The 22,235-nt window shown below is 39.2% G+C and overlaps 1 protein-coding gene across 1 annotated transcript in view; it reads right to left on the bottom strand.

Annotated features, from left to right (window-relative positions):
- Positions 1-2,239: 2,239 nt before the first annotated feature.
- ANKH (ANKH inorganic pyrophosphate transport regulator) overlaps positions 2,240-22,235 on the bottom strand; it is a 97,286-nt gene continuing 77,290 nt past the window's right edge. Inside the window, exons 9-12 of the mRNA XM_041476042.1 lie at positions 6,239-6,368; positions 5,491-5,614; positions 4,804-4,903; positions 2,240-2,472 (exon numbers count right to left, since the gene is read on the bottom strand). Coding sequence (XP_041331976.1) covers positions 2,356-2,472; positions 4,804-4,903; positions 5,491-5,614; positions 6,239-6,368 — 471 coding nt within the window. The 3' untranslated portion in view covers positions 2,240-2,355. The remainder of the gene's footprint in view (positions 2,473-4,803; positions 4,904-5,490; positions 5,615-6,238; positions 6,369-22,235) is intronic.

Genomic DNA, 22,235 nt, shown 5'->3' on the forward strand with positions numbered 1-22,235 from the left:
TGGCCACTGTGATCTGTAATTGTCTATATACACATTATATACATATGACTGTTTGAGAACCTGTATTCATGAATGTGTACAGTTTACATCCTGCACACATTAATTTGTCTGAGGGTTTTTTAAAAAGATTTTGTTTTAATCTACTGTCAAAAAGTATTACCCTGTGGTGACACAGCAAACATGGTTACTGGTTTTAGCCTTACCCTTCTAGTGCCACTGCTCATTAACCGTAAACTGATTTAGCAAATCTGTCAGTTAACACAGTAATTTCTAATTTTTTTTTCCTATTGTATTTGCATATGTAACAAACTGGTACAAATATTTCCAATAAAATGTAAAGTTCATTGATACAATGCCTTTCATGATGGCCATAACTGGTTACTAGTCAACTCAGTAGTTTTGTAGAGACATTTTTAGCTGTAATTGGAAAAATAGGAAACTTATTGTAGTTTAAAATAAATGTACATAATATACAATATATATATATATTTATACACATGTGTATGTCTACATACACATATACTGATAAAACATTTAAAGTAATGTTTAGTTTTGATCAGTTCTCTGACTGCTGGGACTACCTGGCAAATAAATCTAGAAACATAATTTGTCCACAATTAAATAATAATTTCCACAACTTAGAAAAATATACTTTTACTAAATAAGGTTTAAATTAATTGATTTATGGATATAGGATGGAGGATAATGGTTTCCAGACTCTGACATGATTAAATCTGAAAGGACCCAAGCTACTACAGACCAGAAACAAGTGCTGCCCCGCAGCCAAACACAGAAGAGCACAGAAACACAAACTGCTGCCACAGCAGCACTGGTGATACCCAAAACATCTCTGCTTCCCTCACCTCTTACACAGCCTTCATTTCCACCCAGCCTGAGTCTCCCACCCGACCTCAGGCTGTTATTTAAGGCGCACTCCAGCCACAAGCACAGCTCCACGGGGCTGATGTGGATGGCTCCTCGCTCCCACACAACGCTGCCTTGAGAGCTGACAGGTCACCAAAGTCCCTAATTTTCAGCTTGGAGGACCATCAGTACTTGAGCTTCACCACATGGATTTTGATCTACTGCATAGGTAAATACATTATAGCAAAACACACATTTCTTTGTGTGTGTGTGCATGTGTATAGAAGTAAGTATACACATGCACACACACGTATGTGTACATCTCTATATAAAAAATTTCATGGAACTATGTGTAGTAATATTATCTAGCATGGTATCCTGCATACATTATCTGATCTTATTCTTTTTTAATATAGAGGCACCAGAAATAATTATAGAGAACAAATCAACCTTTAAAAATTAAAGTTAGGTCAGTGGACAAGAACTTTGGTAAAGCTTGTCAATATTTATTTTTCTTTTATTCAAATACAGTCAAAGTCTAGCAGTTGCCATCACCCTCTTCACAAGAGGAAAGTGCATGTTTTTTTTCCTAAAGAAAATTATATGTAAGGTGGGACTTAATGATTCAAGAAAATTCTGAATTAAATGTTTATATTTTTCAAAAGATTACTATCTTTCTGATGGAATGAAAGCTAAATAGAGTTCTTGTCCTGTGTGTATTTTATTTATCGTATGCATATATATATATAAATATATATATATATATATGTATGTCTCTGTTCATGTACCTGTGTGTGTATATACACATCCACACACTTTCAACATGAGAGAGGAACATGTTTTTCTCCACTTTTTATGGGGAGACTCCCAAGTTCCTCCCTGTCTTGTACCCTGTGCAGTATAAGCTCTAGTGATGAGGCCAAACAAAAAGATATAGTTCACCATAGTATATTAGTTTATGTAGCAAAGTCATTTTCAAGCAAGTAAAATAAAGCTCTGTATTCCAAACTTCTTTTCCATTTCTCATAAAGAAAAGGAAGGAAAAGGAGAGAGGGGAGGGAGTGGGGTTATGGCAGTAGCATTGAGCCAGTGGCACGTGGCGGTGTGCGTGTGCGAGCGTGCGAGCGCAGGTCCGCACACGCACAGGCGCACAGGAGCAGGGCTTTGGTTGACAAATGCAGATTGTCCAGAGAAGGTGGATGCATAAGGAAGGAAGACTCTACAGTGATGCAATTGTATCTTTTACGCTTGCATGGAGTGAGAAAAAAAAAAATTCAATTGGAAAAAAAAAAAAAAAGAAGCAAAGACCTCTTTTTAGGTCCCTCATCAGTGAGAGCATACTCAGTATGCTAGAGAATTTATCTGAAACCTTTTAAATCAAGGCCTCTTTATTACAAAAATAAAAACAAACAAACAAAAAAGTATGAGAGACGACAAGATGCTGAAGCGTCACTCCAATCGTCCCTGCAGAGAACAATTGCATCCCATTTATTATTCATTCTCTTCTCTCATTTCTACGATGTCTGTCATTTCCTCCGTGTGAGGCATGTCGGTCATTGCAGAGTCTTCACCTTCTGCAGCTGTCTCATTCTCATTCCTCTTCTTTTTCTAGATTGAAACAAGCACCCAGAAACCTATCAGTAAATTGTGCATGATCACACTCCCATCAACTCTGGACACTGGGAGAAGTGAGGTGAAAATATGGTTTGTTAGTGTATTTTATTAAAAACTATAATATTTGTGTCATATTTGTGGCTTGCCACTAATGACTTGGCTTAACTCAGAAGATTTCCATGGCCTTTCTGGGGCTCAGTTTTCTCCTTTCTAACATAAATGCAATCAGGCATTTCTTATGCTAAGCGACATCCAAAACAAGCTTCAGCAAGACTGGAGGGAAGAGAGCATCTGGAATCTTTTACATCACAGACTTTTTATTTTAAAAAAGGAAGGAAAACAAAAAGTGAGAGAAGAAAAGCTTCTCTAGGGAGGGAGGCGAGGTGGCAACCTAATTTCTCAAATGTCAGACTTCAGGAATTTTACAAGATGTGAGCATTCTGGCTTTTCTTAGTGTTGCTGATCCACTGTAATCTCTTGCCTCACCAAAGCAAAGTAATATTAGAGTATTTTTGGCCAGCAGGAGCAGGAGGTCATTCAAGAGTCCTATGATTCATCCAGGATGTCCTGGATTAGTAAAGCTAAGAAGAGTTCAGCCCCCTAAAAAACAAGTTGAAGCATCTGTTCCTTATTACCCATTTCTCAGCAGGCTGACTAGTTTTACTGAAAACAATTGTGCAGCTGACAAAATATCCCCCACAGGTATTATTGATTCAGCTGAGATGAGTGTATCAGAGTTCCAAAATTTCAGAGGTGTCTACATAACATTTGATCTGCAGCTCTCCAACTGCAGGTCAGAACAACCTGGTGTAATAGAGCTACTGGTTGGCTCTGCCACTGTCACACTGAATAAAGAATAAATTAGGTTGGCACAGTTATTACTCCTACTACCTGCACTCACTGCTGAGAAAAATTAAGCACAATGTCCTTGGCCAGAAAGACTCTGTGAGCTACTATGGTAACAAACTAGTAATGAGGATGTTGTGAAACCAAAGGTCAAGACAAGCCATTTCAGTGTCTTAAAGTTTTTCTCCTTGGTTCCCAAGGCAAACATGACAAATTAATCATGACAGACATTATGATTCTTCTACTGCCTTATGAACCTTGCACAGTTTGATATCTTGCCATGGCCTGTACTGTCAGCACATATCAAAATTGGTTTTAGGTTGTTCCAATACAAGGCTTTTAGATATTCCATCTTCTGTAGTTTGGCTGTTGTTTTTTTTTTTTTTGTTTGTTTTTTTTTTTTTTTTTTTTTTTTTTTTCCAAAAATAGAAGTGGTGGGTATTTCCACTTGGCACTTTGTAAGAAGTCTAATTTAAAAAAAAGTCACTGCATGGATTATATTTTCTGTTTCCATCCACAGAGTCTTTCTGTACTACAGAATGATGTACACACCTTGCTGGTTCTGCTTGGAGCTGGACCTAGTGCCCTACATGGTGCCATGAACATATAACTGAAAGGGAGCAACATCCAGGTACTGCAATGTACCCAGTCACCCAGCCAATATTTATCTTGTGTTTGACCTAATTTAGTGGAATCTTCTTCAAAATCCATGTTTCACCACTGCTCCACACATGCAGGGTTGTAGTGTTTAAAGTATGCAAAAAAGCACCTGTTTAATTATTTATAAGCTCTTACTGTCAACTGCTGCAGGAGTAGTCTTGTTTTAAGCCACTCCTCTGGATGGCAAAAAACCATAAGCACCTGTACTTGTTGATTTTCAGCAGAGCTGGTTTTATAAAGAAATAAAATGTATAAATACAGAGATATATGTATTACATAGTGTATACCTACAGATGTAAATGTGCACTCTATGTAACTCTACATAACACCTTCCATGTGAAGGAACTTGGAACTCATTGGAACTCTAAGGTTTCTTCCAACCCAAAGCATTCTATCATTCTGTGATTCAGTGATTCTATGATTGTATACACACATACATACACATATTGTAAGCTTGGATGAGTAGTTCCTGTGCCTACATAAAGGTGCTAAGCCGTACTGCAGCAGCAAATATACAGTGCAAAAGTGCTGGTGGTAAGGACAGGATATCCATGATACATGTGTTTTGAGGAGCAAGAGGTCTCTGACTGCAGACCAGCATGTCCCATGGCCTAGGTGTCCATTAACAGCTGGAGGGGACCTTTTGGTTTTATTTCAACCCAAACACTTTCCAAGCTGCACACTCCTGAGACTTGACAGGCAAGCAAACCAAAGTGAGGATTCTGGAAAGTTACGTTGCTGAAGTGTAACTTAATCTGAACTAAAATTCACTACATTCACCACCTGCTTTCATCAGATCCCACAGAGACTAATTCTTACCTGCTTCCTATAGACGTAACAGGCTGCTATTGCAACCATGGTGGATTCTCCTACAAAACCAGCGAGAAGGGATCCTACTCCAAGAGTGGCTCCATGAACTCTGTTGGAGGCATAGAAAGAAAGCAGTCATTGTTGTGTGAGAATGCATGATTCATAATTACATTTTCACTGGCGTATATAACCAATCTGATGATAGAAATATTTTCTTCAGAGACACAATACACTGCCTAAGAGAATAACTGGTATTTTAAAGGACTTGTTTGTTTTTAATGGCTACACTGTTTAGTAAAAGAAGCACACTGAATCAAATTATGGACTAAGAATTTAAAGTCTTGTACAGTGTGCTGGAGAATAGATTATTAAACTTATAAACAAGATATTGTTCCATTAGCTTTCTTAACAGTGAGTTTAATAACATGGAAATAAATTCCCCTTAAGATACATTTTTGCCTCTTTGACATTGGTGTATTTTTTCCAAAGGAACATCACTATTGTGCCTGTCTAGAGCAGTCACACTTGTAAATTTATAAATGTTTCTCTTCCAGATAGTGACACTATTTAGGCTTTGTATCATGGTTAGTATTTGGAGAAAATGTTCCGAACTATGCAAATTCAGCTATCAAGTGACAGGGAAGAGGAATGAAGAGGACAGCAAATCCAGGGGTTCTGTGAGGAATAATGATTTACCCTAAGTAAGGCAGCACGATGAGACTGGTGATGAGGACGATAATCCGCAGCACTGAGCTGGGTGCCAACACAAATGTCTTCTTCAGAGTCATCAGCCAACCAGTCAAGTGTGCTCTGACAGTCACTGTTCATAAACAGGGGAGAAAAAGAGGCAAGAATAGTAAAAAAAATAAAATCAGTCATTTCATATGCAGTTTTTCCATGCAGAGAGCACTGTTCAGGAATAACCACTACAAAACTTACTGCTGGTAATGTTGCACCCTACTAGAAAGGAAGTAGATCTTATGTTCAAATTGCTCTAATATACTGATTTGGGAAAATGAAGAAACAAGAAAAATGAGCTGTTCTCTAAGAGCTGTTCTCTTAAAACCAATTTATTGGTCAGTCCATTCTGTTTTCTTCATTAAAAAAACCCCAAGCTATCCCCTTCCTTAAAGAGAAGTTCTACCATGGAAAAGTTTCCATCTGGCTCCTGTGTGGCACATGACGTGACAGGCACAAAAAGGGTATCTACATGTACTTATTATTGTATTTGTAATTTACCTTTATTATGAAACTGTCTTGTAATATAAACAGAAAACACTAAAAGATGTATTTAATTACAGAGCTAGAAATCTGAAACATTTTGATAATGGTTGTCCAGCTTTTCTTGCTCTTCGATAGAAGTATTAACTTTTATTATACAATGCTTATGCTCTGAAGGAGCCCCTGAGGTTACAGAACTTTGATTTTCCGTTTATTTTTTTACCTGGAAGTGGAAAAAAGGAGAAGATGCGCAAAGGAACGACACACAGCTCTGCAAAAGCGAAGTCTACTCCAATTATGTCAACTAAAATCTTCTCTGACACGTTTGGCGTCCAAAACATCACAAAACAGAGCTAGAAAGAACAAAATTAAAAAAATCTTTATATTTCAGAAGGGAAGCACAAGAAAAGGTAGGCCCTCTCTGACTAAAATATTTGTTTACTTATGAGTAGATTACTAATGGTAAATACACAAACTATATATTTATATTCAGCTTTCATTCAAATACACGTGTACATAAGATGGATACCTTAACTTCAGAAGCAATTCCTACTCTTAATTTTCCTCACATCCAAGTGTGATGCATAGAGAAAGAATTTTTATGGTTTCTGCAAGTGGTTGTACTTGAATGGTCTATTGTTATCCAAACAGTGAAACCCCAGATTTTTACAGCACTTGATCTGGTTAAAACACTTGTACTCCTAAACAGATTATCAAATTTTTCAGTAACTAAAGATTTGAAGTCCTCCAAGATCCAGAGATCTGACCTGAATCTAAGACTAGGGGTTTAAATTTGCTGCTGAAAAGAGTACTGTTGGTATGCGATAAGTCTGATAGCAAGGCAAAGGTGTTCAGCACAGTCCTGCAGACATGGTGCTCTCAGGCTACAAATCCACTGAGTCCTGTTGTTTTCATTAAAAGAGTGTGCTGTTTAGTCCATACAGGAAAGGAAGATTTCCATAAAAAACCCATGGCACTTGGTACAGTTGTAGTACATGCTGTTTAATTTTTTTGGTCAGTCCTGAGGTTTCCATCTGGGCTGAAGGGGCTTTTGGCAGCTGCAGGTCTGGCTTCAATTCAAGGCACTCAGTGAAGAACAGTCATGACAATCCTTACAGGACTTTCCCTATAAGAAAGTGTACCTTCAGGTATAACTACCTTGTTATTTAATTTTATTTTGTGATTTTAAAAATTACTTCTTATTGTTATTCTTGTAACAATATTCTTGTAACAATTATTCTTGTTCTTCTTATATTGTTATTTATTGTAAAGTGAATATTAAGGAAGTAAGCTGACTGAATGGTGCAAAACTGGGGACCTTAAATGCTCTGGCACTCCTCTTGTCAGGTTACAAATCTGTGTACCCTGTAAATTATGCACATGGGCTGTACAATATAGTGTGTAAGACTCTATAACCACTCTGTTATAATTTAGCCTACCACTTAGTATCATAGCAGCTAGCTCTTTTCTTTTAATCCAGTTGTCACAGCCCTACATGCTCAGATGACTTTTCAAACTAGTCTCTGAAATCCTACCATCTCTGAGACAGCTGGGATTTCATTCTCATTCTTTGGTACGGTGTTAAAAATTGTCCTTTCTTTTTAGCTTCCAAGCACCCAGACTGCAGAAGCTTCCCAAGGCCTGTGGGAGGTTCCATGTTCTGTCTCTCTGTGTGGTGAACAAAACATTTCACCTTCCTGCATAAAGGTCCATCTTCAGTTTTCTTCTCCACTTCTTAGGGTAGGAACTACTATCTTTTTGTTACAATTGCATGTTTTACTTGACTAATTTGATGCTGTCTTGGAGTATATCTCCATCACCTCTACAGAGAACAGTAAGTGGAAGAAGGTAAGAGCAGAAGACAAAAGAACTGAGCACTTCTTGTGCCAATCTACTTGTACAGGGTATGACTGAAGCAGAGGGGACAATCTAGAGCAGAGGGGAATGTGTGGTTGAGAATTCAGTTATTAAAAAGTAACTGTACAACAACAGAGTGAATTCTTTCATTGCTGGAGACACCCTTAGGCAGACTGCAGTCACTTGTACTCTCACTGCGAATGACCCTAAAGCAGTCATACAGGGAATATTTTGTCAAATCTTTCTTCAAAGCCAAATAAATAAAGATACAAAGATGTCCATTCTTCACTTATAATTTGCTGTTTTCATGAAAGCAAGGACCTTCACACTGCTTGCACTGCACAGTGCCATTTAGTGTCCTAATGAGCAGTGCAGTTGCTGCTGCTGCCAGATTCCATACGTGCATGCTAACAGCAGAGCCTGCCCACTGCCAGCAAAAGGCAAACAGAGCAGTCTTTCCCTCTTCAACAGCCACTTGAGAGTGCTGAATATGGTTAGACAGGCAAGCAATGAGTGACCAAAGGTATGGTACTCATTTCTGCTCTCCAAAGGTTTCCTTCTGGCCCTAATAAGAACAGAGTCAACCTCCACCCCGCTCCCACTGGAGTAAGGTCAGTTTGCCAGTCAGGGAGAATGACTCACACCCGGGTGGTGTGTGGTCATTCCTCCTCAGCTGTTGCAAACTGCAGTCTTCCCCACCCCTGATCAGCAGAGAGTTGTGCTGGTAAACGGCTTCAAAGAGCACTTTTACAGCAGCTGATGGGTAAAGATTGCTAAGCTCAAGAATAAGCAGGTTGAGGAGGTGAAGCACGGCAGCAGAAGGACCTTCTATTTTTGTCTCAGCATCCTTCCATCTTTTTGGTTGCAGTACTGACAACTAGTTTCATTTTGCTAAGGGAGCCCTCTCTATCATCTTATGAGATGATATTCTCAATGCCCAGAGGGAACAAAGCATCAGGAAAATAAACTAATGCTTTGCATCATTCAAGCCCTCTGAATTTAAATCCTTGAGTGCTTGCAACTTTACTGCTTCAAAGACAAAATGTAGTGGAAAAAACCCAGGCTCTACTTCAGGCAAAGAATAACACTAAACATGCAAAGCAGGAAGGTATTTCAGCTGCTGATTTTGTTACAGATGGCGTATTCTGAAAATAGGATGAAGTCAGCTTTTTGTGATTCTGATTGGTCTTTAGGATGTTTGCCATTACCTTGGTAAAAGGTGATGCTTGACAAAAGACTGGAGAAGATGGTAACAGTAGCCCAGAAAAACATGGCACAGACAATTAAAGATTGGCTTTACTGGAATAAGCAGTGCTAACTTCCTGTGACTCAGATGAGGAAAGATTTTAGGAAGTAGATTTACCAATAGGATGTTTCCTATCTTTCTCCTAATTTAACACTTTCTCGCCCCACTTGCATTTCTGTGCATGTCTGCAAGGTTAAATATAGAATAAATGGCTTGATTAGGGTTACAGCTATACCTTCATTTAATCTAATCAAGAGATGAAGACTAAACAGTGAAAGCTTCTGCAGAGGCAAGCAATGTACATGCAGAGTGGCACTGCAGCTTCAGGCTGCAATTGCAGTTGGCTGTTGAGTGTTGTACTTGGCAACTCTGCTGAGGCCAAAGCATTTCAGTGCTTTGGGTGTAAGGATTTTTCTTGTGGAATTCTAGCAACAGAGCTTATTTGATTTTTTGATGCCTTATGGTATAAGTGCAGCATGACATTAAAGGATAGTTTTGTTAAAGCCTTTGATCATTTAACCAGTGATGAGTGCTTTAAAAATACAGGAAGAAATGAAGGTGTAAACAGAAGAGGGGAATGTTACAGACAATAAGCAGTTCTGCATAAAGACAGTGGTATGTATCATTTATAGTATCAACAACTGTTAGCTAAGCATTTCTGAAGATGTTTTAGTAACTTCAATTGATCTGGAGGGTTTTGGTATTTTGCCCTCAATTGTTCTACACTAGTAAAATTTGAAAAACTTTACTAAATATATCAATAGCTCACAGCACCATAAGGAAACTAGTGCAGCTGTACTAGCTCACATCAAAGCTCCAGCTAGATTAGTACTATCTCTCTGCTAAAGGTCACTGGGAGATGCCGAGGGGAAGGGCATAAAAAGCAGGGTAAGTGTAGTGTAAGAGATGCCTTTCCCAGTCTGCATGGGAGTTATGGCTTCAAGAGTTCAGTAATCCTGGTGCACCTTCATCCCATGCAGGTTATGCTCTGTTGTCTAATATTAATGATTTTTTTTTTCAATACAGTTGTGCATTGAAGTAGAAAATGCTCTCACTTGTGGCTTAGACACCCTCCTCTAAGAGGTGTGCCTATTTTTATGTGGAACCTGGCTATCTTCAGCTAACAAATTCCATGTCTAATCATATTCAAAAGTCAAAATTAAAAACTTCTGCTGTCACCAAGCCTAAGAGAATATGCCAAATATTTTTTTTTCAATAGGGAAAGTACAGAACTGCTAGTGTTCAGTTCATTTTCTCTTTATTCTCTTAAGTACAATTATAGCATTTGACTTTCACAAATGATTGTGATGAAAGATTGTTCATGAGATTTTGTTTCAAAGGCTGCATGTGTGAGTCCGAATGCTTCTAGTTCTTGAAAAATAACAGTCTTTTCATAGGCCTTGCATCTCCTGGAAGCTATTTCCATTTATTCTGGTTGCTGACAGGGATTACTAAACCTCAGAGACCCACTACATAATGCATTATAATACATTATGCTAACAAAGGCTATTGTCATGTGTATAGTAATCTGCAGGGTGCCAGACTGATTTGCTTTGCGGCACAATAGGTAGAAAACTGCCTATTTTTCAAGAATTCATTGATAACTATAATGCACAAAATAGTATCCCAATGAGCTATGAACAACTGTACAACTTCGTTAGACTGTGTGCAGTCTTCAGTAAGAAGAAACAATGACAGATGACAGAGACATGGTATGGCTCTATGTTCCTCAGAAAGAAATTAAGGAATCCAAAATGGATGTTTTTAAAAATAGGTTAGACATATGCCAACCTGAAATGAGTCTGGAAACAGATTTTATTGTGGAAGACGGTTAACCTGGTAAAGGTTATTCTGTGATGAAGTGCAGTTCCTGTTTTTCTTCTACAAAAAACCCCTCAGCAGATGTTTCATATCATTTGTTGAATCTGTTATATTTGCAGAATATCCAAGTGAAATATTTTACCCTAAAAATATTGTTCTATCTATGTATTGAGGCTTGTAGCTTAATTTAACCAATGCCTTGTTCATTTCTAATTACCATTTATGCTACACGGTGCCCAATGAGGGCAGAGGAAACCTACTTTGAAAATTATTACACAGCTCAACTTTGAATTGCACCTCGGGTCTTTGGGATAAGCTAAGTTTAGAACTTTTACTAGTGTGGAGGAATGATTTAGCCTTTTGAACAGAGCAATAAACAAATCAAAAAGTAGCCTGTGTCTTATGTGGTTGGATCTCCTGATTTGCCAAATGTCTCCATGGTCTCCCTCTTTCTGACATAAACAGAACTTCCATAATTCTGTCTCCTTTCAGAGCTTGTCTTGCACAAGATGGGCTGATTTCACAGATATATTTTTGACGTCAAGATAATATCTTGTTCTAACTAGCATCCGTGTCAAATGCTGGATTTCCCTTCTCTGTTCCAGTAATCTATTTTGTAAGATGTTGGAAAAAAAGTAGATTAATTTGTTAGTGCAAAGTAGCGTTTTTACAGCTATTTCAAATCCATACCTTCATCAACCTTGAAAATTTAGTTCTCCAAATGACTACATAGTGCTGGAGCTTTTCACTCAAAATCTTACTCTAGCATCTTATTGTTAAAAGAAACAGCACTTCTGTATTTTTATGAAGAGTCAAAGTAATGGCAGTTTGTAACTATTAACTCCTTACTAGTACTGAAACAACAGAGAAGTTAATAGTTACCCCCTTTTTCAGATTCCCCTTGAGGTGTGCTTCCGTGTTGAATAGAGGTGTGGCACAGAATACAAAGTCCTAATACCTCCTGAAGCTACCATGCCCCTCTCAGGTAGTTGAAAAATACAGAAAGAACACGGTTCTTACGAAGGAAGGCGATGCAGCTCCTCATTGATTTACACAAAGAAGAGCTTTTGTCTTTTATTGTGGGCCAAGAAATCATAAAGTCCAGGTCTTATCACAAAGGCATTATTGCCTGTTGATGGGAAATTTTATGTAATTTACCATGAAAATAATAAAGTAAAAACCTTTTTTTCTTTAAAGACTTAAGTGTTTTTTTTTGTTTTTTTGTTTTTTTTTTTTCTGTTAGGTTGGAAAATGTTTTCTTTTCTTTTTTTGAAGCACAGTTCTATAAACAATCATAAAGTTCTTTGGAATCTGTGGAGGAATCACTGGGTTTCACAACAGAGGCCAGCATCACTGCCTTGCTACAGAAGCTTGCTGCATACCAAGACCTGGTCCTTGCCAGAATGAGCCTGCAGACTTGTGCTATCTTTGCTGTATTTCCTGTCAGACAGCAGCCTTTGCAGAGCCACACCTGCAGTTTTGAGGAATTTTTGATACACAGCAAACAACCTAAATTCATCATCCTAAATTGTTTGAAACTGAGGCGTTAAGTCACGGACCGCAGAATATTCTGAGTTGTAAGGTTGCTGCAGTCTGATGCCCTGTTGAGACACATTATGATGTGTGTGTTCATGCGCCCTCTAACTCAGAAGAGGTCAGAAATTGGGTCCTTTTCTTGTGTGGGAAATGTAAAGTTTTCAGGAACAGGCTGTCCAAAGCCCCAGGGAACTTGTTCTGACACCACAGCAGACACTGCTCTGTGCAAAGGCTGGACCTGATGAACTCCTGAGGCCTTTCCAACCAGAAGAATGGTGGGGTCCCATGAACCAAAAGCCCTGGATCTGTGAGCAGTAAAAATGTCAGGCCGCAGTCACATCTTGAAACTGATTTATGATAATGCTGATGACTTGAATCACAAGGACATTCTCTGACAATGATGATCCCTCAGGCACATGCAAGTCAGTATAGATTTCTGTGCACTTTGTGTTCTGTGCAGGGGGTGTAAAGCTGCAATCACACTTCATAAAATTTGTAAAGTAGCAGGGGAACCAGAGCCTGCTTGTGGGAACACCCCCTAACTTTATATCTCCTGCTGAAAGAATTGGTTTATACATCTTTAAATTTCTCCCCACTTCCCCCAGCTTTCCAGAGTGACAGAGCACTATGTTCTTTAGAAATAAAGGCATGTTCAGCAGCTGCACAATTCACTGATGCTCAGATAGCATTAACACAATGACACATCTGCTTTCTTCCCAGCTGCTGCTGAAAGTACTTAGGTGGTATTTTCCATGCTGGGTTGGGTCACTAAATTGTTTAAGGTAGTCGTTATATCTTCCCAATGAATTATGCTGCTTAATTTTTTTACAGAAAAAGAACATTTTACTTCACTTCTAAAAAGCCTCAATAAACCAAAGATATCAGATTTCTGGTTTCTTTTTGAAAATTGTCCATCTCCCAACTTAGTAATTTTCTTCTGTCCCAAGTTTTCTGCCCCCCTTGCTGCTCTTCCTACTGTGAACATGGAGTTTGAGCAGAAACATTGCTGCAGGGACAATTTTTGATGCTTCCTTTTCTGCCTGCTCCAACCACTCATGCAAAACAGACCCTTTGTGTGAAACCTGAACAATCATGAAGGAGACATTAATCTCCACCTCACTGGAGCAAACAAAAAACCTTTGTTCCAGGACAAAGGCTCAATGCAGTACCATGGATAGGACGAGGCTCTTGGGAGGATTTCATAAAGTCTGCCTCTGGTGGTTCAGCATCTTCTTGTGCAGGCAGGAATGCTTCTATTCGTGTCTGAAACAATTTTTTACTGAAATGGGAACTAAACCTGACCTTGAAAAGGTGAAAAGCTTCTTGAGCAACTATCTGCCAATATGCCATTTTCCAATTGTTATTCTTTGCCAATATGCCATTTTCCAATTGTTATTTTTTGTGCCAGCAGCCTGAAGATTAAAAAAAACAGTCTTGGAGCTAAGAGATGGGCAAAATCAAAGAAGTCAAAACAAATTGCTCCATTGGATGAGTAGATGAGTTTTTATTACTCTAAAAGCTGTCCTTGACCTTCATCTGGTCTACAAAAGTAAAGTCAAAATATAGCAGATTAAGTCTTAAAAGTTAGTGCTGTTTTTTTAAAGTATGGATATTCTTGATAAGACTTGTGAGATCTTTTTTAATGCAATAAGGCTGTAATGAGATCATTGGTGAAGTAAGATTTGAGAGAGTTGGAGAAGTTTGAAGAGTTGTCTGTGTTTTTCGTGTTCTTTCTGTGTACACTCACAAGAGATAAGGACACTGAACTCTGTCACCCAGGGAATTTCACATACTGGTGTAGTCAGCAGCTGGGGTTGTGTCCTCTGAGAAGGACCAGATTGTTGTTGTGACATTTATTCCTGTGGATTTTACTGTCTCTCAGTCTAAATTTGCCATGACTTTAGTAAACCTTTGACAATAAAGCAATGCAGAGATGCAAAACAAAGACAGCCAATAAAAGATAAGAAAAAATGAACACAAATCCAGTGGCCTCTGCAATGGCTTCAACTTCTGACACAGAATGTCCCAGGTAGATAAGGTGGCAGCAAAATATAGCTCCTAAATACATTTCATAGAATCACACAATATTCTTAGTTGGCAGGGGCCCACAAGGATCATTGAATCCAGTGCTGAAGTGAATGACCCATACAGGGATTGATCCCACAACCTCGGCATTGTTAGCACTCTGACCAACTCAGCTTGTCTCATTTTCTTCCATTTATCTTTAAACTCAGGAGGAAGAACTACAGAGAAGACTAAATAAAGCTATGGAGGACTTCAGTTCTGAGAAAAATACGGTTTGTACTGTTTCTTAAAGAGTTGCTAGCCATGACTAAGCTCTTCTTTATTATAGAAAGGTATTCCTGAAAGTAAGCAACAAATACCAGGAATGGAGATACACCGCAGTAGCTACTCTGAGGTCTTCAGGGGTAATCGACTAGTCTCACAAGCAGAAAAGGAGATATTCAGGAAAAATTCCAGTTCAGGAGAGCTGTAAGCAAGACCTTAGACAAGGGAAGATCTACCACTGCTTTAACCTGGATGAATTGGACAGTATACTATAAAATTTGACTGCTGTAAACAATGTGGAAGGGGAATGAGGCAGTATTAATCTGCAATTTGACATTGTGGGATGCATAGAAAAAAATCAATTATTATTAAAACTCTAAAATTCTGCAGTCAGACTTCCTAAACCCATCCCCCCACCAAAAAAAAAAAAAAAAAAAAATCATATAACCTTGGTCAACCTTAAAAGACAGCAAAGGCTCACCCTAGTTAATGCAGTAACACAAGTCACTTTAAGAAAGTTGGCTCTTAGATAACCTTCCATTTATAAATTCTAGTGCAGTCGTTGGTAACTGACCTTCTAGAACTACAACACTGCAAAACATAGTGCCAAAAACATTTATGCTTTGTCAAAACACAAGCATTTAAAAAAAAAAAAAAGCATTGTTGCCATCTGAAACTTTCTGCTCCAGAATTAAAATTTGTGATTTCTACAAAGTAACTTAGTTTGTGGAATGTTTTAGTTTGAGCACATGAACACTGATAAATCCACAGATTGCCTTGTTCACATGAAAGAAATCATCATGATTCTTTTTTTCATGGCATGGCACAGCTGTTTCTTCTGGTAAAGCAGAAATGCTTACAGTAGCCAAATCCTCAAGACAGAACAGATCAAATCACATTGCATTCCCCATTTGCAGAGAAGATGCTCAGTATCTGAAATGCCAAGGAACTTCAACATACAGCTTGTCATCTTCAGACTAGGATGCTATTCCCTAGGTCATGAGTCAAAAATTTGTGAAAAAATGAGGCTTTGTGAACTTCAGTTCCTTTTGTACCTACCTGTTCAGCTGCTCTTCTGCACCATCAATGCACAAAGACTAAATCTTTAGCTCTCTCTTTAGTATTAAATATGCTCATATTTCACCACACACCTCTCCAGTACCACCCCTTTTCTGAATTCAGACTTTGGTCCTTGTGGGCCATCTTCAGAACGCCTGCTGTCTGTCATTTTCGTAAGAGTTGAGATGGGGAAATGAGGAGGTTTTAGCATTGCATGCCAGTTAGATATAAAGCACAGTGAAGAAGGGCTAAATTAAGGATCTCAGAAATCCCCACTTTGTTCAGATTTCAGCTTGTGAACTAAGAACCAGTATTAGCAGCCTGAATTGTTTATAGCTACCAAAGCTATCCAAGTTGCAACTACTGAGTGATTTTTTTCTGGCAGCAATCCTCTCAATACACTGAGGAAATACATGGCATCAGTCACAAGGAAACAGAAACAGTTACTTTTTATTTTTTCTTGATCCTTTTTTTAGCATCTAAATCACTTGAAAGCATGGGGATGAGGCAGCAGGTACTTGGCTAAAGGGCTTGTGAGAGTGTAACAGGAATAATGGAGGAAAAACCCCAACAGTTTCTTGCATGGGTCAGAATTGCAAATCACTTCGCCCTCTCTAGGCTGATCATTACCAAACTTAATCAAATGAGCACACACAACCCTTCTCCTCTGTTGGCTTAAATACAAAAGGTGAGAGGATAAATTCAAGTATTTCTACATTTTCTTGCTAACTGACAGTCTAATACTGAGTTCACAGTAGTAATGGTAATGGACCTTATTTTCTTTCAGAAAGGGGAAAAACACTATCTACATTTTTGTGAAAACATATTCACATGTACTGCTTGTGGCAAACTCTATTTTAAAACACTCCTTTGCATACCCCCTGGCTACAGTGAAGGTTCCTAAGGCATCTAAAAATTAATCTTGGGTCAGGCCCTGAATGCAGTTTTCTTTCTCTTAATCTTCCAGGTATTTGATCTCCAAAGTTGGAAAGAAAGCAAAGTGTGTGATACTTCTCTAGCTACTGCAGCTCAGGAAGTGCATTCATGGTGGCTAAATGCCATAGGACTCCTGGGACCCAGTGGGAGCTCTGCACTGCAGGGATCTGCCATGCAGTTATTTCATGCTAAGGACACTCCCCTTCTTCAAAAGATTTCAGTGATATAGGAACATGTTCCTAGGCATTTTTCAAGATGCAAACCTAATTCATGTTATCCTGAGTGCACACTAAGGGTACCTAGTAGGCCAGCAGCCAGGCTTGCTGCAGAGATGAAATGAATTCTTTCACTTTTCTCCTTTAACTTCTGTCAAGAGTTGCTTTATGCCTCATTATTTAGTAGACAGCATAGTTGAAAACATCAAATACATCACTCTAATGCACGTAACAGCTTCACACAGGATGGTTTATCAGGTGGAAAATGAACTTATTTGTAAGTGCAGAAAGGGATATGAAATGGTATATTTATTACACTACAGACTGAATATTTGAGAGCAAATGGGCCTATGAAAACTGTAGAGTCTTTAGTGTCCCTCACGGGAAAAATCAGCTGCCAGACTTAAGGCTGGGAAATATGATTTACTGAGTTCAACTGGAAATTGAACAACTATTGAGTAGAGTGTTTGCACAGCATCAGGGAATAAGTCAATAAGGCAATGCTATTGCAATAATACACTGAGTTGTATTGAATATTCTCCCTTTATTCATTCTGACTCCAATAGTACCTGCCAGTGCTACAATTCACTGGCTGGTGGAGCCTTGCTTATCAACTGGACAGAAGAGTCAGCAGCCACTACCTGCTTGGCAGTTCTGGCATAACCAAATCCAAAGCAGAGAGCAAAAGCTCAGGCATCTCAAGCTGTCTTTTAAACAGACAAGGCTTTTCAGCCTGGATGAAACACAGCTGCTACTCTTCCACAGTGTTTGACTCTTGCTCTGACAGAATTAAGCAGGAAGCAGCAACTATTGAGTCTTGTCTTCCGTGCTTCTCATTTTTTCATATAGGGAATTTTCCCTGTTACACTGGCTTCCTTGTTCTTGATCAGGGTTTTCTTATCTCCTAGGTGCTTGGTGATTAATTTCAGAACATAACCAAGCAGATGATAACTGAGAATTAGGAAAATGATGGGATGGCTTGAAGTAAACTGTTGTCAAATGGAACAAAGACTTTCCTCCTCCCCTCTTCAGGCTGAAACTGATCCCATCACAGGGATCCAGCAAGAGAAACCCTGTGACTCTGGACCTCACTCTGCTGTTTTCAGGTGGAGATGGGGTCCCTCTATTGAATCTTTCAAGTCTATGGTTCCCAGCATCTGTCCCTCTTTTTTGCCCATGGTTGGGGAGAAATAAAAGATACACAAGCAAACAGGTTAAATGCCGCAGCTTAAACCTTCTGATGGTTATAATATAATATAAAACCCCTCACTTAGAATGATACTGAGTATGATTACATGCTTATCAGGTACACACATTATACATTAATCTATGAGATGAATATAACTGCCAAGTGATGGTAGTTTATGCTGCTGTGCTACAAGTTATAATCACTGGAGAGCTGACAAAATGTCTGTGTGCTGCTCTTCCTAAGGGACTGATAATTACCAGCAAATGAAAGAAACAACACTTGCCAGTAGTAACTCCTCATACTACAGTTGCTCATCAGCAGGAATCCTTAGAAATCAGAACTTTTTAATCCTCTGTCAATAGAACAAGTTATTAATCTAAATACTACACTCTTTTGACAAAAAAAATCATCTAGCTTTTTATTTATATAATCTAAGAGATTACCTAACAAATAAAATAGAAAATAATTTTACTAGTATTAGAAACATTTTAAAATTATCATTAGACTCCTCAATTATGAGCAACATAATTGAGGAGTCAATAAACCAACCCTGACTGTAAAGTAGGTGACATTTTGACATGTATTGACACACACACACTCAACTCTCAGGGTTAAGCACATAAACCAGTAAACTGACCAGCTGTCTGCTCCTAAGTACATTACATTTAAAATTGCACTGAGATTTAAATCTAATGCAGGTGACCTGGAATTTGAATTTGGCTAGTGCAACACGATGCCCATTAATCTGTTCAGCTTAAGTGCCTGACCCTTCACTTTCATTGAAACTTCATGGTGATGGTTCTTTTTATTTATTTTTTAAAGAGATTTAGAGTTTTCATCAGTATGTTTGTAACAAGCAAATATGAAATTTATAAATCTTGCATAAATCACACACACACACACACATACAAGTGTAAATGTGAACACCTTCTCTCCAAGCTATCTTTTATCTTTATTCTTTTGGAATAAAAAGGAATGAAAAATCACAGGGCAAAACTGAACATCTGGATTTTGTTTCTTAAGCAGTGTTAACTAATTAAATATAAAACAGTATTCTATACAATTAGCTTCTCCCTTTAATCAGTCTGTTTATTCATGAAAACTGCTACCTTCCCCAGTTGTCCATAACCACATGTTCATTTAAAAAAAAAAGCAAAGCAGGATTGAAATTCCTTTTAAATAGCTGGAAAGAGCTTTGAGCTGTTTCTAGTAGCATGCATGTTAAAACTTCGAGGTACTGTGCAGCTCTCCTGCTGTACATTAGCTTGGTGACAGATGGATGAGCATGGTGTGGTGCACACAGCATGTCACCCTGGCACCTTGAGCCTGTCTTAGTGGGAAGGGAAAACCTGTTGTAATCCACAGAACACTAGAGAATATGAAGATAACCAGCCACGTGTCTTGCTGACACTTCATCTAACATGAACCATGCAGCAACAGGAGCTGGTGTTTGGAAATGTATCCCAAAAACCACTGCGGCCTGTCTCAGCTGATGCTGCTGGAACTCAAAGCTGAACTAAACTGCACAGTTCTCGAACTACTGCTGTAAGAACTGATTGCTCCTTCCCTGCTGTAAATGAACAAGTAAGTGCAGACTATTCAGGGTCACTGTCAGTGATGGAGAGCTAGGGAGCTTTCACAGTGATCTCTGAGCAGCTGCTTTCTCTGAGCAGCACTCTGTATGTTCCCCATGCAGTGACCTGCTGCCAGCCACGCTGAGCTGGCCATGCTTCTACCCCAGCAGCAGCTACTAAAATGAGGGTGTTAACTAAGACATGACTTGCCCTCCAGTATGATTCTGAGATGTGAGTGTTACTACTGTCCCACTTTCCCAGTGCTGCCTGCACAATCCATGGCTCTCAGCTCAGGGCACACGGCCTCACACGCAGACATGTGTGAGGGCACGGCTGTGGCCACACAGATGAGGCTGCAGTGGCTGCAGGAAAGCAGCCTGAGCCCTCACAAAGGAGACCTCTCTTACTTTTGTACAGCAGCACTAACTACTGACGTGAAATCAGCCTGCAAAGCCTTGCAGTTCAGAGGCAGATGACCAAACACTTATCACGTGGCTGCCAGCAGCTAACACTAGCCAGGGAAAAGGATCTTAACTGACTGCAACTTCTGTGTCGTCACAGAAGACTTAAAAAAGAACTCAGCTGGAAAATGGGGAGAAAATTGAAAAAAAAAAAAAAAAAAAGAAGAAAGCAAAACAGAAAAAGAGAGAGAAAGGCAATTTGGCAGTATCTGTGCCCCATCACAGGCTGCCTTGGAAAAACCCCTGAATTTTGCACTCTGCTATCCAAGCTCAGAGACATTACCAATATTCTAAGAAAACCCCTTGCTAAAGCAGAGCCTGTTTGCTATTACTCCCCTGTATGGCAGGGTTCCTTTGAGTAGCTTGCTCCTCACAGAGCCTGCCCCTCTATGCACAGCTCATATATGAGGGAGTGCTCTCCCCTGACAGAGCAAACCTTTGCTGCAGTGGAGAAATGCAGTAAATTGGCACCCAGACAAATTACTCTGGCATTTCTGCAGTGTACTGAGGCTGACACATCCCCCAACCAAAGGGATATGGGCTACAGATGTACAACTTTTCTCTTGAGTCTCTGCCTCCCCTTAGTTTACAACTGTGCAGAAACCTCAGGGCTGATCTGCAGGGCCATCTAAACAGCACTGAACCAAAATGTTTACTGCTTCAACAGCCTGATCTGCAATGGCAGCAGCATTGGCATTTGGAGCAGTATCTCTACTAATAAATGGAAAGAAGCATTTTCCCAAAGTGTCTACTGGCAGTGAAGTAGCAGATACTGGCAAACAGCATTATGGGCACCCTTTGAACTGCATGCAAATTACCAAGCACAACTTACTTTTTAAAATTATAATGGTCCTTTATTTGTATGGAAAAAACTCCCTTCCCTCCGCTACACAAATTTTACATTCAGTTGCACAGTCACAAAACACGGCTTTGGAAGGAATCCCCACTTACAACAAAAACCACATCAATGTGACTAATCACAACAGCTGTCTTACCTATCAGAAGTTTAATGGCTTCTACTTAAAGCCTTTAAATAAAACAGCTTGTCTGCACATTTTTCACTGAGCAATACAACTAATTCCCATTTTTTTGAAGAAGCAGCTTTAATACCCTAGCATTAATAGCAGCTTCAAAGCCATGAGACAGTACTTATGATCATCCTTGACAGAATACATGTGCATGCTGCAAAGCTAGCCTGGAAAGGCTCAGGTATGGCCTTTCAGATCCCATGAGGATTTAAACAAACCATGAAGTTATGTTTCTTAACAAAACTATGCCTTTTTTTTTACTCTGACCTAATAATGTCACTATCAACAACAGTGACAAGGTGTTTCTCTTGCTGTAGTAGGATTGCAGTACTTCTTATGCAGGCATGACTGGTCTGTGGAAGGAGGTAGGACATTTTTCTCCCAGTTCTATTTAAATAGTATGTCTTTGATGATAGAAAGTTTCCCAAGGTTTTATATTGGGAAGGTACTTCCCTGCATGGCTGCTGCTTGTACTTAAAGCTTCACTGTTATTTTTTCGTGTTGTTAATGGACCTCCTTTATCTTTACATCTTCTGGAATCCTACAGATCATCCACTGGAAAATGCCTTTACATAACATGTCTAAGTACTGGATTTGTTTTGTCTTATCAGCCTGGGAGCCCTTCCCTCTGACCTGAAAGAACAAGATGGTACCAGTGGTGATGCCACTGGTCTGACTGCCATTTGTTGAATTAAAACACAGCTATCACCAATGGCCATGGGAGCTCACCTGGCCACAACAGAGGCAAATTTGAAGTCTACTTCCTTAGAGCCTGTGGCACACATTAACATGAGTCATCTCAACATCTGCTGAGTTTGTGTGCTGAAGCATTTGCAGGCTCATGCCTTTGAATACAACTGAATCTTTAGAGCTCATGTCTATTTTTCTGCTCTGCCTGTTGACAAGCAATCCTAAGAATCTGTCAAAAGCAGGCAAAAATAGAAATGGGACAGGAAAAGCTATGGACCTCAAAAGCGTTTCTGGAATTTCATTGCAGGCAGATCTCTCA

This window comes from Pyrgilauda ruficollis, unplaced genomic scaffold, assembly GCF_017590135.1.
Source record: "Pyrgilauda ruficollis isolate IOZ18807 unplaced genomic scaffold, ASM1759013v1 scaffold37, whole genome shotgun sequence".
NCBI classification, from domain to species: Eukaryota; Metazoa; Chordata; class Aves; order Passeriformes; family Passeridae; genus Pyrgilauda; species Pyrgilauda ruficollis.